The following is a 17,048-nucleotide window of genomic DNA, read 5'->3' as shown; positions in this document are numbered from 1 at the left end:
AAAACATAGTAATTTCTAATAAATATTAATGCAATTTATAATATAAATAAAATAAAAATGTTAGGGTATGTAAATACTACAAAATTGGCAACATCCCTATTCATTTTTGAGAGGTTTATTTTGAGAATTTAAGTTTGGAAGAATTCTTGTCAAAAATCTTATCCAAAATAGGTAGTAGTCGTATTGGCTATTTAAAAAAATGTAAAATTAAAAAACAAGGAATTAAAATGTACTTTTTCAGATGTACTAGTATAGTATCATTTTGCGGTAGCCAAGTGGGTAGGGCGTTCGATTCGTTTTTGCCACACTAACGATCCTGGGTTTAAATCCCGGTAGAGCCCATGTCTTTTTAATTGAGAATAGTATGAAAAAAATATTGTAAATTGACTTGACCCCTTGACCGGGACACTACCCGTAGTTTGGCGTTAAACTCCTCCTGCATGACAAAACTACTATTTTATATGTACATATTTTTTCAATATTTCCTCGTAAAGATTTAAATTTCCTAGTTTATAGTTGTAGATATTTCAACATAATACAGATATTGTGAGGAAAAAGTGAGATAGCCCGTACAAATTTACTCGGTTCGAACGTCATTTAATTTAACAAAAGACGGGTCTAATGTACTCAATTAAGACACTTCCTTGACCTTGTATTGTGTCCATCCACTTCTTTAATCCAATTTATGTGAAAGCTGAAGTTTCATAGCTAACATAATCTAATAAAATAATCACTTGTCATGTTTACAAAAGGGAAGTGGATCTTGCAAACAAAATTACGGAGTAAAGTTTACCATTGGTATTTTAGGATCGGGATATCTTATTTCTAGGCCAAAGTTCAATAGAAGCTATATGAAAGATTGTCTCGTTTACCCTTGTCTCCTATCCTCTAACCGTTTATTGGACACTTATTGAATAAATGGCCTTATCCCGCTAATATCTGAAGGACCAAGTTCATAACGATTGACTTGATGTGTTAACAGACAGGTGCCGATTTTGTACATTCTAATTAATTAGTTAGTCAAAGGGAGAAAAACTGATAAACTTATGAAATACTAATCATCGCTTTAATGATTCATAATAATTGGCAGATATTTTATAGCAATTATTTTTTAATAGAACACCTATTGTTCGACTCTGAAATTCGTTTCATTGAATGGCACGAATTCTTTATACATTTCATAGTGTTCATTTTTCAACAATTATTCATATTTTCACATCTTCTTGAGCAAAACGAATGTGGCTCTGGTGTATTCCCAGATGTGAAAGAATATCGGGTATGGCACTCGGGATTGCTCTGAAAGCTTACAACTTTCCTTTTACCTACTACCTGTTCATAAAATACTTCCCATCCGACAGATACTGTCAAGCCATCAGTGGTCACTCTCTATCAACCGGATATCGCATAGATGCTAGGGTACCACAAGGAAGTATCGTAGGACCCATCCTCTACATTGTATATACCACAGACATTCCTAATCTTCCAAAACGATCTTCCGATCCTTTCAACCTATGCGGATGATACCGCCATCCTTCGTTCCCATAAAGACCCTGTAATTTCAACTACACCTACAAAGCCGTCACATACCTTGAGCGAGTTATAATAAGGGAGCAGTGGTTATACTCCGAAACAGTGGAAGATAATAATAAACATACAAAAAAACGTGTCACTTAACTCTTCGGAGAATAAACACTGCTCCCATCTTACAATAGTATCCCCTCCCCCAGCTAATGTAGTCCGCTACCTTGGGCTATACTTAGGCAAATGATTTACATGGAACTTTCTATTTATCTACTACCTGATCCTAAAATTCTACCGAGACACCTTCAAATCATCAGCGACCCCTCTCTATCAGCCGGCTATCGCATAGATACATGGGTACCTCAAAGAAGTATCTTAAGACCCATCCTCTACACATTACATAAAGCAGATATTCATATTTTTCCTGAAACGAGCCTTACTACTATGCGGATGATACCGCCATCCTTTGCTTTCATAAAGATCCACTCAACCAGAAACTTCAACCTAGGTCACATCCCTTGAGCAGCGGTTCAACAGGTGGAAGATGACATAATCATACAAAATTGTGAACATGTTACTTTCACATTTGGAGTATAACCACTGCTCCCTTACTATAACTCACTACAACAGTATCCCTCTCCCACCTTACGCATAATCCTATAATCCTCACACGCTACTCAAAAGACAGGAGTTCAACAGACTTAAAAGATAGTTGAATAAACGACTGTACCATTTACCAAATTTTTTTGACACCCATTTGGACATGCCGCATCGAACTTGGGGTTCATCAAAACGTTCCAACCTCCAATCCCTACAATCAAAAATTCTTTGCACCTTCTTCAATTCTCCTTTATATGTATTCAATCTTACCATCCACAATGACCTTAATATCCAATAAGTCCTTGAAGAGCGATAACCGCTACAAGAAGTATCAGGAACAGTTATCCAGTCGCACAAACCTCATGTCAGAAACCTTTCATACCGCGCAATTCCAGGTAATCCTCCCCGACGGCTGCAGTGCCAATGGTATCGCCACCTCCTAAGTGACAGGAAAGTCATTAACGCTAATATATAAGAATGACTGACTACTAATGACTAGTTCCTCTTTTTTTCCCTGTTTTATATATATTTTTGTCCTCATTTTGTTTTGGTTTACGCTCTCAGATGTTATAAAATTTACTTAAGAGCAGCAATTGGCGCAGGTGTAAATAAATAAAAACAGTTTTTACATGAATGGGCTACGAAGTTCGTTTTGTTCGGATATTTCTATTTGTGATGACTGATAGTAAAGGTCAGCACTGATGATGCGATTCTTCGGACTGTTTGTTCATAATCCGAGCCAGTTCAATTTTCTGTTATCCCTCCATTTTGTACGTTTCGAGTGAACGGATAATAATAGGGGATCGAGTGTTTGCTCCCTTGACGGTGTGTGCGCCCCGGTTTCTTGTTTACCGTTTTGCTGTTCAATGAGGACATTTTTTGGCAGACTAACCTAATCCCTTTTTATACCGTCAATAATCAAGAGAAGATAGATAGATAGATGGGGAGAGAGAGAGAGAGAGAGAGAGAGAGAGAGAGAGAGAGAGAGAAAGAGAAAGAGAGAGAGAAAGAGAGATGGAGAGCGGGAGAAAGAGAAGAGCTAAGAAAGAGATAGGGAGAGAGAAGAGAGTGAATGAATAAAATGAATAAGTGAATGAGAGGGAGAGAGAAAGGGAGGAGTGAATGAGTGAGAGAGGCAGAAAGAAAGAGAAGAGAAGAGAGAAAGTATGTGAGTAAGAGTGTGTGAGAGAGAGAAAGAGAAGAGAGAGAGAGAGAGAGGGTGAGTGAGTGAGTGAGAGTGTGTGAGAGAGAGAAAGAGAAGAGAAGAGAGAGAGAGAGAGAGAGAGAGAGAGAGAGAGACAGGGTGAGTGAGTGAGTGAGTGAGTGAAATGGTAGAGAGACAGAGAGAAAGAGAAAAGTGAGGGAGAGAGAGAGAGAGAGAGAGAGGGAAAGAGGAGAAAGAATAAGTGAATGAGAGAGAGAAGAGTGAGTGAGGAGTAAGTGAGTGTGTGATAGAGAAAGAGAAGAGAGAGTGAGTAAATGTCTGAGTAGGGAGTGAGTAAGTGAGTCAGAGAGTGAATGAGTGAGGAGTGAGTGCGTGTATAGGGAGTGAGTGAGTGAGTGAGTGAGTGAGTGAGTAGGGAGTAGGGAGTGGGTGAGTGAGTGAGTGAGTGAGTAAGTGAGTGAGTGAGTGAATGAGTGAGTGAGTGAGTGAATGAGTGAGTGAGTGAGTGAGTGAGTGAGTGAGTGAGTGAGTGAGTGAGTGAGTGAGTGAGTAGGGAGTAGGGAGTGNAGTGGTGAGTAGGGAGTGGGTGAGTGAGTGAGTAAGTGAGTAGGGAGTGGGTGAGTAGGGAGTGAGTGAGTGAGTGAGTGAGTGAGTGAGTGAGTGAGTGAGTGAGTGAGTGAGTGAGTGAGTGTGAGAGAGGGAGAGCAGGAGATAGAATAAATGAATTAATTGGTCAATATTCATCACACATACATCCAACGACTTAAAATAGATGAAAAAAATTTTAAATAGAGAGCGTGAGAGATAGTGAGGGAGTAAGTGATTGAGAGAGACAAAGATAAAGAGATGAGAGAGAGAGAGAGAGAGAGAGAGAGAGAGGAAGAAAGGGAAAAGAGGAAAGAGAGGATGAGCGAATGGTAGAGAGAGAGAAAGGAAGAAAAAAGGAAGCAATATAGATAGGTGTAGATAGATAGAGGGAGAGAGAGAGAAAATGTGAGTTTTTTTTGTTCATGTCCTTTCACTTTTATTAACTCCATTGGTCGAATATCGTTAAACCTGGAAGAAATCTATTGTACATAGAAAAAACAAAAAATGTTTGTTTGTTGAAGTATCTATTTAAAAAAATTTAAAAACTACTTAATTTGTCATTATTGCGCAAAATAAAGCATATTTTGAAAGAAAATGGTCCCTGAATGAATAAAATCTTAGTTCGTACACAACGAAGAGGGTTAATTGGAGCGAGTCATTTGGTCTTTGTTATCTCGACAAACGTAAAAAAACACTGATTAACAAAGATTGTCGATTTTTTTACTGCTCTGTTTATAAACTCGAAAGCATAATTAAGCAGATTATAACGATATATTTAATTATAAATCATGATCCTAGAAATAGCACGACAATAGCATTTACAGAGCCGAGTTAAATTTTATTAGGTCTTCAACATAACAAACCTTCAGGGTCGTTGAAGAATTGTGACATGGCCGTACACCTAGTAGTGGAAACTCGATATAATCATATTAGGCTTTAACAAAAACAAAACTTATAAATGGATTAAGACAAGGGTAGTCGAACCTGTTAATTGCCTTTAGCACTTCGCACTAATTTACAAAGTGAATCATAGAGTTGGAAAATTTGTAATTACATATTTTCCTTTTTATTTAATTGCCACTTTACTGTTGTCAGGAATTAGACTTCACGAATGAAAATATATTAGCACTTATGAAAACTAGCTAATTACCTCAAGTTTTTTGGGTCAGAAAACTTAAATTCTAGCTTTATACTAAGAATTATTTATTACTTAGATTAGTAAATTAGAAAAATTAGAAGCACTCGTTTTATTTTTTTGATTGTCTCTACCGAGTCGTGAGATTTTTGACTAACGTGTTTGTTCTCAATACTCTTCTTCTCAAGGTTAAAATAAATATTTTTTGAGTGTTTACATATAGGGTATGAAGTACCAACAGCTCAAGTATTATTTAATCGTAACTTCTTGATTTTTTGCATTGTCGAAAAGTTCCATGGTTCTTAAATTGTAAAATGCCTTTTTCACATCATAGTCCTATCGAGACTACATACCATTAAATATTAACATATATAATTAATCAAGTGAAATCCGGCTTATATTATATCTAATTAAATAAATCTGCCAGTTTGCGCATCAATCCTGGTCCGTCTAGTCTCGCTGTATAGACACGGCAGCCCTCGGAGGATCTGAATTCAAGACTCACCCGATGAAAAATGTTAATTGAGAAAGCCCTAAGAACCATAATTAACATCAATGGACGTATTTTCGCCAAAGTTGATTTGGATTTAATTAATCCATTTTAATCACGTTTGAATGTCTGGTTTTAGTTTTAAAGTGGCATGTGTTAGTGAGCCATGGACGTTTGATCAATGCTATTAAATTACAGCATGTTCCGAAAACCTTTGGTTATGTGCATGAATTTGGCATGAAATTGGAAAGGTATTTTTTAGGAGGTTCGCAACAGCAGAGGTCATATCAACCCTCAGGGGGACGGTGTTTTTGAAAAAAATGCCCATTTGAAGTATGTCGGGTTCGAACGCAGGGCCGCTGGATTCGAACCCGGGACCTTTACCTTACAGTGATGAGAGTCGTGTCAACGCCTAAACCGTTGTGGTCAACGACGCCCCCAAAAAGGGGGTTATTAAGTTATAAATTCTTATTAAATGATCAGATTGTTATCTAACCAATCCAATGAAATATATTCATGCTTCGATCAGATCGGGTTTGACAGGAATTGGAGCGCCTCGGCAAACTGTGATTGTCTAGAGGGTAAGAAAAAGACAGGTCAAGGCGTCCCAACCTCCGACCTTAACCATCAATGTGGCAAAGAAGCTCACACTTATCAAGAGCAGTGTCGATACCCACGAAGGATCGGACTCCTCGAATTAGGGTCATCACCCGTTTAGGTTAGACCATGCGACATTGACACTTACTTTTAGGCCAAAGCATATCCAGCATGTGAAGAAAGGTTGTTCAACGTGCCATACTTAATTGAAGAGTTCTTTCCTTGGCTCCATATAGGGAACGAGTAGGAAATGCCCAATTTGATATTTGTGTTCGGGCAGAGCAGCTAGTATTTGTGTCCCCTGTTCAGAAAGAAACAGGGATGTGTTACTTTATGTTTGGTACGCTTTTGTATACATGTAGAGTGAATATATTTATTAGAGTGAATATATAGTGTGAGACGGTCGATAAGGTACTCAATATTCCAACAATTAGATTATTTAAACAATACATGTAGGAAAGTGTTATGAATGAATATCGAGTACACCACCTCTTTTTTTGAGTAAATGGTATAAACTATAAGTAAGAATTTATTTAAGAATGAATGAGAGTGTGTATGTAGGAGATCCTGAGGTCGTAGGTTCAAATCCTACCGATGACCCCTGGCCTTTTATCACTCTACCTTCACCCACATCAATACAAGGACGAATAAATACATATATCGTTCTCGTTCTTGCTAATATGAAAAACATAGGCCAGCAGTTTTTTACATTTTTCAATGTGCCTAATTTAAAAACTTGCATGCGTTTGAGACAAAAATAACCTAAATTGTGAGATTTCCTCCTGTCTACGGGGTGATTAAACTATAGTTTGATAACTATCATCATGGTTTGATCACAAAAAATTAGCGAGGAAAGGCAGACCAGGGTGATAGGTAACTGTGAAACAACCTAGCTGTAGTTAAACCACCTAGAACTTAATGTCAGCGACAGGACGGAGAAGAAGAAGGTCTGACCCCAGGACTGCCAAAAGACCGAAGTAGGTGAAGTCATAAGCTCAATAAGCACTTATTGCATTTGGCCTTCTACAGTGTCCACATTATGTACTTCATGTTTTTATGCTATGAAGACTCTCATACTTGACTTATAAAAACTCAATGCGTGTTAATAATTGGATATTTCAATGAACCGCGGTGACTGGGACGTCCGACTCACATTTGCCACGCTAGAGGTCCTGGTTCGAATCCTGGCATATCCCATGGATTTTTTATTGATAATAGTATGAAAATGTATAATAAAGTGGTTTGACCTCTCATCCGCGACACCCAACGGGTAGTTAGACGTTGAGACATTCTGTATGACAGGAATTACTTTACGTTTTTACTAATTGAAAATTGTATTTTCTATGTCATGTACTTTATGTATTATTGCTTTGAATGTTGATATTAAAAGTAATAAATTTAATAAGTATACAATTTCAAAACACAAATCGTAACTTTTAGGGCGTACCAAAAAGTCAGTTAGAGCAATATGCAACGTTGCAACAGAAAAAACAAGAATGTCTTGCCATCAACACAACATATTCAGGAGGAAAAGGTAATAGTATATTTTTTAAATTAACACATCAGATCTGACACTCAATGTATAAAATATCTTCAAACTTTTATTTATTCTTTAAAGAATTTTGTCCACTTATCTGGGACGAAATATTATGCTGGACGGAGGCTCCTGCAAACACGACTGTTACACAGCCTTGCCCAGAATATTTCCACGGATTCAGCAGCGAGGTAATGCAACAATTTGTTCAGTTTATTATGCAACAACGACAAAAGACAATTCTCATATTGGTTTTTGCTCCGCTTTTCTAGAGGAATGCAACTAAGTTCTGCACCGCCAACGGGACGTGGTTTTACGATGAGAACATGGAAACGTTTTGGACCGATTACTCAGCCTGCGTTCCCCAACCTTATATACCTTATGATGACTACCAGTCATCTCTTACTTATGTATGTTCAGTATTTTTTTAATACTATTTTTTATTATTGGCATCATCAATTCCCAACCATTTAAGGATTGTGCATTAAGTCAATTATGAACTTCCAGGTTGTTTTTTTCTTTCACTTTGCTTTGCAGTGTTACTTTACAATTTGCAGGTGTGCCACAAGGGTCAGTACTCCGCTACAATTTTTACTTCTGATATGCCCTCAAATGAGAATGCACTTACCGCCAAATGCAGATGACCCCGCCATATTAACAAGTCATCCCTCTTTTGCACATGCTTCACTTATGTTACAAAACCACATATACCCAAAACTACACTGCCAGTGTACTCGATGTTCTTGAGGCAATAGAGGAAGCAGCTCCTCCATTTTACTCTAATAAACTACATTAACACTAGAACTCGTTAATACTGTCCCAGTACCCGATATTCCTGGGATAATAGGGGAAAAGTTATTCCATTCATGCTAATAAATACATTCATATTAGACCTCATTCGCACTGCCATTATATTGGGTATTCTTGGGGCAAAAGAGGAAGCAGCTCTTCCATTTTACTCTAATAAATTAAATTCGCACCAAAACTCGTGGACATTGCTAGGTTTTCAAATAGTAATTTTTCAACTTTGAAAAAAAAAATTTCAAAGTTATCGCTACTAAAACGCCTATTTCACGAAGGTTTACAAGTTCAGTATGACAATTTATTGGAAATTTAACGTAGTTTTCAATCGTATCAACGGATTTGTCCAAAACCCTTTAGTTTTGGAGTTATCATTTTTTTTGAAGCAAGGTCGTGAAATCTTAAAAAATCAGAAAAAGCAGAATAACTTCGAAACTGTTGAGATTCGGACCGTAGTTAATTAGGACTTTTTGGTTCCTTTTTGATTGTAGAATGTAATGGAAAAATTTGTAACACAAGTAGCTGAACACCCTGTATAATACATATACAGTTGTAGATAAAAATAAATGAAGATAAAAAATAAACTTTGCTCAAATTTTTATTAAAATGATTCCTTAATGCCTCGAAGAGAATTTTATTTTTGTGTGTTTTTTTATTTTTATTGAATGGATTAGGACTTTGAAGTCGAATATAATTGGAAATAACAAAACTCTAACTTGTCGTTTAAAAAAAATTGATTAGGAGAAATTAATTGGTATGTTTGTTTAGTTGAGGGATAACATGTATGATAACAGGACAATTTATTTTCAGGGACATTTTCCCATCATAGAGGCGATATCACAGACAGGATATGGAATATCGCTGATAACACTCATTGTTGCATTCATTATTTTGGCCAGTTTTAAGTAAGTACGTAAACATAGATGAGATATCGATGCATTTTTATCGCGCAAGGACCGAAAGGGCATCTGGAACAAATCATCTTCCTAGTCACCTAGGCTCTTATCTATGTAGACATTTCATAAAAGCCGGCGAATATATTTGCAAAACGTCTGGATTTCATAAATTTTCTCTCTCAGTGATATTTTTATAACGAATCGTGTAAATTGTTTTTAAAAAAAAGGGCATAACCGAATGAAAGTAACAAGGGGTTAAGGTACATTTTGACGGGGAGATTTTTCAAGTCGTACTCGTTGGATCGAAATGTTAACAAATTTTATCTCCCCGAGATCCTTCGTGTAAGTTATTTTTCCATTTGTGAGAAAACGTGTTTACAACCAATTAGGGCAATAAATCTTCGCGTCGGTCTATGTACGATATTCCTAAAGCAGTTTTTTGCCGAGGTGCGAGAGAATTATAAGTCGAAAAATAACACAAGTTAATTTTTTTCTATTTAAAGGAAATTGAGATGCTCCAGGAACTTGCTGCACATGCACTTATTCGTTTCGTTTATGCTTCGAGCTGGGACTAGCCTATTAAAAAATAATTGGCTCTTCAAAGGAGACGGGCTGAACTCGCTTTTCGAAATTGGAGAAAGCGATGCGATTTTCGGAGGCTCGAAGGTTCCATTAATTTTTTACAATTCCAACGTATCCGACAGTTCAAATTTCAAATTTTCTTTAGGAAACCTGGGCCTGCAAGTTTCTCATTAGCCTGTGGCAGTTCTCTCTCCTTGCTAATTACCTCTGGATTTTCATGGAAGGACTGTATCTGCACAACCTAATATTCCTATCCTTATTTTCCGACACCAGTTCAATTAAGATGTACGTCATCATCGGTTGGAGTAAGTATTTCAGACAAATTTCCGAAATTCATGTAACAGCTTCCTTTATGAAGGATAGCAAATATTTAATAAAGCGTGATATAAAAGATTGCGTAACCGAAAAAAAATCTTGAAAGCATCAGCATACAAAAATCTATTTTCAATTCTCATTTTAATCTAAATACAAGTTAAACACAAATCTTGTTAACCTATGAGAATGAAATAAAATTTAGTAAATTGTCATTTAATTTTGTCTAAAAAAACCATTCTTAAACAAGCATAAATTGTTCACAATTTTTCTTTGCCAAAAAAATTGGCTCTTGGTTTTGACCTAATTACATCCCACATTCTCCAAAAACTCCAACAAAAGGTATTCTATATCTTGCATACCTCCATAATTGTATGTTCCATTTTACTCTTACTTCTCTTATTCTGGAAACATTCGATCACCATCATCACCTAAACCTGGCAAGCCATCTCAAAGGCCTCAAAGGATCGCTTCATTAGTTTACTCCCTATCCTGTCCGAAGGAATGTTACAAAAATTAAACCTTCTCCTAGTTTGGCTGTCACTACCACCACAAGCAAGCACGTTTCTGACAAGTTCTGACAACGATCAACTTACTCCGAATACTCTCCGGTCGCAGGAGTAGCGCAGGGCAGTGTGCTCGGACCGATCCTCATTATCCTTAACTGAGATGTTACACCTACATACTTGCATCCGTTGCCATGCTACAGCAGTACCTTTGACCTGCAGACACATCTCATGTATAGCACACTGGTTTATAATGGAAAATTAAGTGGAAAGCAAGAGCATCTCTCACAACCTAATACAACAATGTTTCCATCAACAAATCAGGCTGTTCTACCTACATGCTTAACATGGAATCATACGCGGCTAAAACGACACGACCTAAAGACGGTGTACAAACCTATGGGACAACTCATGCTTTCAGGAACAAACTTATAATCTACAACCGATTGGGACGCAAGGTGGGTCACAGCTAACCTTCCAATATTCAACGTTTCCAATCCTTTCCAAAGATCCTTAGACCTATTGTAATGCTCTTCCTACTACACAACGACCTTAAAATCAAACGTTTATCCAAAAATTATTTCCTTAAAAATGTATCAAGTTCCGAGTGAAGTGAAAATCATCACCCTGATTGGGCCCAGGCCTTTTATAATTGATCGCATAAGAATTCTTAAGCGGGTGGACATGACCCCGCGAGCAGCGACCTCCTGCCAACGTAGTAGAATTAAAGTAATTTACATTTTTAGATTAATAAATACAAAAATATAACCATTGAATAATGAACAACCATAAATAATAATATGTTCTCAATGTATTTTTAAATGGTAAAATTTTACAGGTCTGCCTTTGTTCTTTATAACTCCATGGGTTATACTTAAACTATTGTACGAAGACAGACATTGCTGGGCTGTAAACTATAATAAATATTACTTACTCTTCATCACCATTCCCATGGCAATATCGACTTTTGTAAGAACAATGCGATAACTTAACGTTATTGTGTATTTGAATTAACTTTCATTTTTTGGCCAGGTTAATTTTGGTATGTTCCTGAATATTATTAGAGTTCTACTACTGAAGCTGACGGCGTCGATTTCGGAAGATAGCCGCCGCTACAGGTAACTTTTCTTACTGCTAATAATATTTAGAAAAAAATCATGTTACACCTAATCTCTGTTTTAGAAAATGGGCTAAATCCACGTTAGTTTTAATCCCCCTGTTTGGAGTACACTATGCTTTGTTTTCTGGCATGTCGTTCAGCATTGGAAAAAACGAATTGATTGAAGTTATTTGGCTCTACTGCGATCAACTCTTTGCCAGTTTCCAAGTAATCAACTATTTTTATGTCCAACACTGCAACACAATGCGATATTATAATACACTCAAAGACAAAAAAAACCGGACACTCGCATTTTATTGTTTATTTCAAACTGCATTTATGTTTATTGTTATATTACTTACAACATACTTATTTAAGTGTGTTTTTTATTGGCGGGTCGTGAGGAGCGGTCAAGCCTGAGGTAGACTAACACATTTTTCGTTTTTTTTTGCCGACGTTTCAACCTGTATTCAGGTCATCTTCAGTGCCTAGGTGAATTACAAAACATGTTGATTGGAAAAAATACAGTAAAGATGTAAATATATACTTTGAACCAGTATTTCATAAAATGTGGCGCTATTCATGTGGTGTCAAATCTGCATATGTTTTGTAATACATCGAGGCCCTGAAGATGACAGGAATATAGGTCCAAAGGTCGACAAAAAAAATGAAAAAGGTGTTTTTCTAAACTAATTCATTCTTGACCGCTCCTCACGAATCCAACAACTTATTTAAACGAGAGCAAAAATTCATGACTTTTATTTTTTTTTAAATAAATTATGATAGTTTTAAAGAAAGTTTACCAAAACACAGGAAAATCATTTAAGCATAGATTAAAATTTTATTACCAATTAATTACCTAATTTTGTTGTTAATAACACGTACCACTCCGGGAGTACTTAAGTCTCCAAGGTATCGAGTAAATAAGCGACCATATTTCGTCAGAATCCTCTTTAATAACGCTTTTGGATGCTGCAAACAATGTCTAACTCGTCTCTTTATCATGTCCCATAAGTGCTCTACAGGCTTCGTGTCAGGAGAACGTGCTAGTCAATTCATTCTGGTAATCCATGCATCCTCCATGTAATGGGTGATAACTTGAGCTACATGCAGTAAAGTATTATCATACAGTAACACGAAGTAGTCCTTAATAAATGGAGCGAATGGGATCACAGCTTCCAGAAGAACTTCTTTATTGTACCTTAGTGCAATGCAATGCACACGTGGGTGCATAACCAGCTGTACGACGGGATAGCACATTGTCTTCAGTTCCAAGCCCAGTAAGCGTGCTATGTGGGAATGGATTCGTCGTTGGCCGTAGGTGAGGACCTTGGCGGGTACTTAGAGAAGAGCCTGTTTTTCGGTGGTGCCCGCACTGCACCGAAGGCAGTCTTCTCTAGGGGGTGGTTAGAAATTGCACTTTAAACGTATCCGGTAGTTTCGACCTGGCAGGGACCCTACACTCAGGGAGAGTTGTCGTCTCTAATCTAGGGACCGCGTTGGGAGACCTGCTGATGCATTTCGTCCACCTTTTGGGTATCCCTTTACGCGCGGCACTGGTTAAGTTAACCTCGGAAGAGGCAAGCGAGAGAAGTCGACATGTCGGCAGTTTGTTGCAGTATGATGTGGGCTTCTACACCGAACCTCAGGGTGGAAGCAGATTTTCCGTGCGCGGAGATGAGTCGCTCCTAACTTGAGAATCTAGTGATGAGGCCCATGTGCCAGGTGCACACGTTGAACAACCACATTGTCTAAAAACATTGCGACCCCCAATGGGAAACACCTAGTGCAGTCACAGAATCAATCTGTTTGGTAATCATTTTGGTACGAGGTTGATTTCACCCCAGAAGTGATTTTCTGTATTTTTAATCTAAAGAGTGTTAAAGGCTTAGTAACACTCTTTAAAGGTACACAATAAGTTATTAATGTTCTGTTTACGTTTTAAGACAACTATTAATGTTTTAGGGTTTTTTTCGTCTATGAATGTAAAATAAAACCCTTTTTACTTACATGTTTTCCTTTGATTCATACATATCGAGCATAAATAATATTATGATCCTTATTTTTGTTTCTGTTTAGGGATTTTTCGTCGCGGTGTTGTACTGTTTCATGAATAACGAAGTAAGGACAGAAATTAAGAAAAAATTCGGCAACGCCCGGCCAGATTTTTACAGTGACACGGAGAGGCCGTCCAGAGGAAAGTTTAACAACCAGACGAATAATTCTGCAAAAAAAGGAAGCGGTATGTACATTCTTGTTAATATTTTTGCAATCGATAAATAACAGGCGATTCGCGAAGTAGCAACACGTCTATCCACACTTTCTCTGACCCTGATCGCTCATCCCAGAAATAAACAAATATCAACTATTTAAAAATGTTGAACCTGCCCTGGGTCACGTACTGAATCCGTTACACTGAAGGTTTTTTTGCTGTTGATGATGATCTGGAAGAGGAAAATACTAGGAAGCGGGAGGTCCTCCCAAGCAGTGAAGCCTTTTTGGCTTATTGTACTTATACTAGTCCCATAGTTCAGCTGGAAAGTTAAATTGCTGGTAGAGCATGACGGTCAAGGACTAGATCATCGGAATCGACAGCGAGGAGCATCGGTTAACATGGGAACCATATTGGAGCCAGAAAGCTAAAGTTCGATTCACGCAGGCTATCGCAGAGTACAGCTGAGCTTTATTCTACCGCCCTTGCTTTTTAACTTATAAGCTATATTTAAAGAAACCTTTAACCATTTCCATACAAAGGGCGTCCGGATCAGTGAGGCATACCTGCGGTCTGTATTCGGTATGCGGACGACACAGAAGTGCTAACGGTAGTGAACTTCATTGTTCAGCATAGTGAAATCTGTGGCTTAACGTTAAATGTTTCCAAAACCAAGGTGATCGCGTTCTCAAAACAGAAAAATAAAGATAAATCTATTAGTGAATGAAGAGCGCAGGGAACAAGTGACGTCATAAAGTACGTTACCAAGGTACCCTAGTTAATGAGCAGTGCGACCCTGAAAAGGAGTTAATGGCCAGAATAGAAATGGCTAGAGCAACTTTCTTTCCAACAAAACTTTTTTATTCATTCTAAATTTAGTTTAGAGTTAAGAATGAGAATGATAATATGCTACGTAATCTCGGTCCTGTTATATGGATGCGAAAGCTGGACGTTTGATCCAGCGTACTGAGAAGTTCGAGGCCTTTGAGATGTATTTATGCCGGCTCATACTCCGCACACCGTGGATCCAGAGGGTTAAAAATAAAAGAGTGCTTCGCAGAATGGACAAACCCAGGGAACTTGTGCGTACCGTATATGAGAAATCTGATGCTGGAGCGCGCTATGAATTGCTCAGGTTAATAATGGAGGGCAAAATACTAGGGAAGCGTTCCATTGGAAGGAGGTAGAACTATTGGCTGAAGGACGATGCGTTGGTTGCAATGCACGACTGTGGAGGTTACCAGGACGCGACCAACAAGGAAGAGCAAGCTGCTTGGATTGTCAACCTTCGAATTAAAAAGATGATCCTATTTTTAAAGAGTAGTAGGTCATTGGACTGTCATTGCTGCATTTATTCTTGGGTCTTGTTGGTATCCTTGGTTGTGTCTCACTTGAGCCGTTCTCATTCGAAGATGATATGAATGGTAGTCACTTCTTACTCATTGCTGCTTACTAAAAATGCGCTCATCGTTGAATATCCCCATGTAAATGTTTTCTTAGATACCAGGGAACTATATATAACCCTATCTCTCAGCCGAGTTTCACTCGGTCTAACTGTACCAATGTTTGCCAGTTTTGGTAAGAGTTTTTCAATCATGAGTTCACTATGTTTGGCATCTCTTGATTTCTTCCGTTTCTCACTTTTGTACGGACCTACTCGAAATGGAGGAGTCTATGTTTGTTCTTGTTACTCCAATTATACGTTCTGGACCAATAATCTTGCAGATCCTCCTCTGGCGTTGTCTTTTGTTGCTCATTATCGAAAATTCCTTTCTGGCCTGCATCCAAGATATTGTCAGGTTGTTTTCTCAGGTTTTAGAGATTTTGGATGCATTCACCGACTATTTTTACATCTTTAAAGCTAATGCTTCGAGGGTCCTCGAATGTCTGATCTAATGAGGAATTTTGGTACCTATTTTAAGAATTTCTATGCTACAAACATTGATAGCATGTACACAGCTTGAAAAGCGGAGGGGTACTTCCCTGATTGGGCTTGGGCTTGATCCGCTTCCTTCACTGGCTTTTGTAGCCATTCGTATACCATACAGATGTTTTGCGCTTTGCGCCATCGTCAGTGAGGATTTTCTATCCTCTCAATCAGATTTCTTAGTGAAGATGGCATAAAGGCGAAACACGTTTGAGTGACTTCAACCAGTAAGTGAGGCCAGACCTAGTGCGGTAGATCTATGCATTTTAGGTCAGGAGGGCAGTTGATGATGATTTAATGATGAAAGAACAAATAGTTTTTATATTTGTTTTGCTATGAATTATGGAATACTGGATACATGACGCGAAACGTAAAAAGGAGATGTTTGTGTATATCTGTCAGAAATAATTTTAATATTAATAAAACACTATTTTATTTATCGAGCACAGCCAAATTGGTTTCCGTTTTACACAAAATTTATACAGTTTTAACAATTTTGTCTTGGTGAGATTTAACAACTTGTCAAGATTTCGGTTCGGAGTGGGAAAACTGGACCTATTTATCGGTCCGTCAAAACAACTTGATTTATGTTCAAGTTGACGTCAACGAGGCCAACTTTTTTTTTTTTTTTTTAAATTACAAATACCTACAATAAACAAACATACCTACATCACACCAGATCGCATCTCACGATTTCCAAATAAATAAACAAACAATTTATAAATAATAATCTTCTAAATATTCGGATTTTTTTAAATTAAGTGTATACCTATGTGTATACTTTGTATTTATTATTATTACTATTGTATTTATTATTTCAAGATGAAAAGTGCTATTTTAATTTCGTTCTTGTTAAAAGGTACACTGGACAGTTGCATGATAAGTTTCATGTCGAAAGCTAATGATTTCACTCTAAAAGATTCCGCCCTTCCAAGACCATTGCATGGAGTAAATGTAAGTAGCTTAATACTTCTTAATTTAATTTTTTTTATTACATTTATTCGGTATTTACAACTACAAGTGATGTATTAAGTAAATATGTTCGTATATGTTGAATTATCATTTGAGGCTCTTGTAGGAGAA

The 17,048-nt window shown here is 37.4% G+C and overlaps 1 protein-coding gene across 1 annotated transcript in view; it reads left to right on the top strand.

Moving 5' to 3' along the window:
• LOC106667701 (vasoactive intestinal polypeptide receptor 2-like) overlaps nucleotides 1-17,048 on the top strand; it is a 30,369-nt gene that overhangs the window by 10,152 nt on the left and 3,169 nt on the right. The window contains exons 2-12 of the mRNA XM_014395819.2: nucleotides 7,537-7,630; nucleotides 7,715-7,821; nucleotides 7,903-8,040; nucleotides 9,242-9,336; nucleotides 9,831-9,993; nucleotides 10,055-10,214; nucleotides 11,566-11,696; nucleotides 11,760-11,845; nucleotides 11,910-12,054; nucleotides 13,906-14,068; nucleotides 16,825-16,919. Of these exons, the coding sequence (XP_014251305.1) occupies nucleotides 7,537-7,630; nucleotides 7,715-7,821; nucleotides 7,903-8,040; nucleotides 9,242-9,336; nucleotides 9,831-9,993; nucleotides 10,055-10,214; nucleotides 11,566-11,696; nucleotides 11,760-11,845; nucleotides 11,910-12,054; nucleotides 13,906-14,068; nucleotides 16,825-16,919 (1,377 nt within the window). The remainder of the gene's footprint in view (nucleotides 1-7,536; nucleotides 7,631-7,714; nucleotides 7,822-7,902; nucleotides 8,041-9,241; nucleotides 9,337-9,830; nucleotides 9,994-10,054; nucleotides 10,215-11,565; nucleotides 11,697-11,759; nucleotides 11,846-11,909; nucleotides 12,055-13,905; nucleotides 14,069-16,824; nucleotides 16,920-17,048) is intronic.

Source organism: Cimex lectularius, unplaced genomic scaffold, assembly GCF_000648675.2.
Source record: "Cimex lectularius strain Harlan isolate CLEC.00 unplaced genomic scaffold, Clec_2.1 scaffold277, whole genome shotgun sequence".
Classification (NCBI taxonomy): Eukaryota; Metazoa; Arthropoda; class Insecta; order Hemiptera; family Cimicidae; genus Cimex; species Cimex lectularius.
This window is presented reverse-complemented; position numbering and strand designations above follow the sequence as displayed.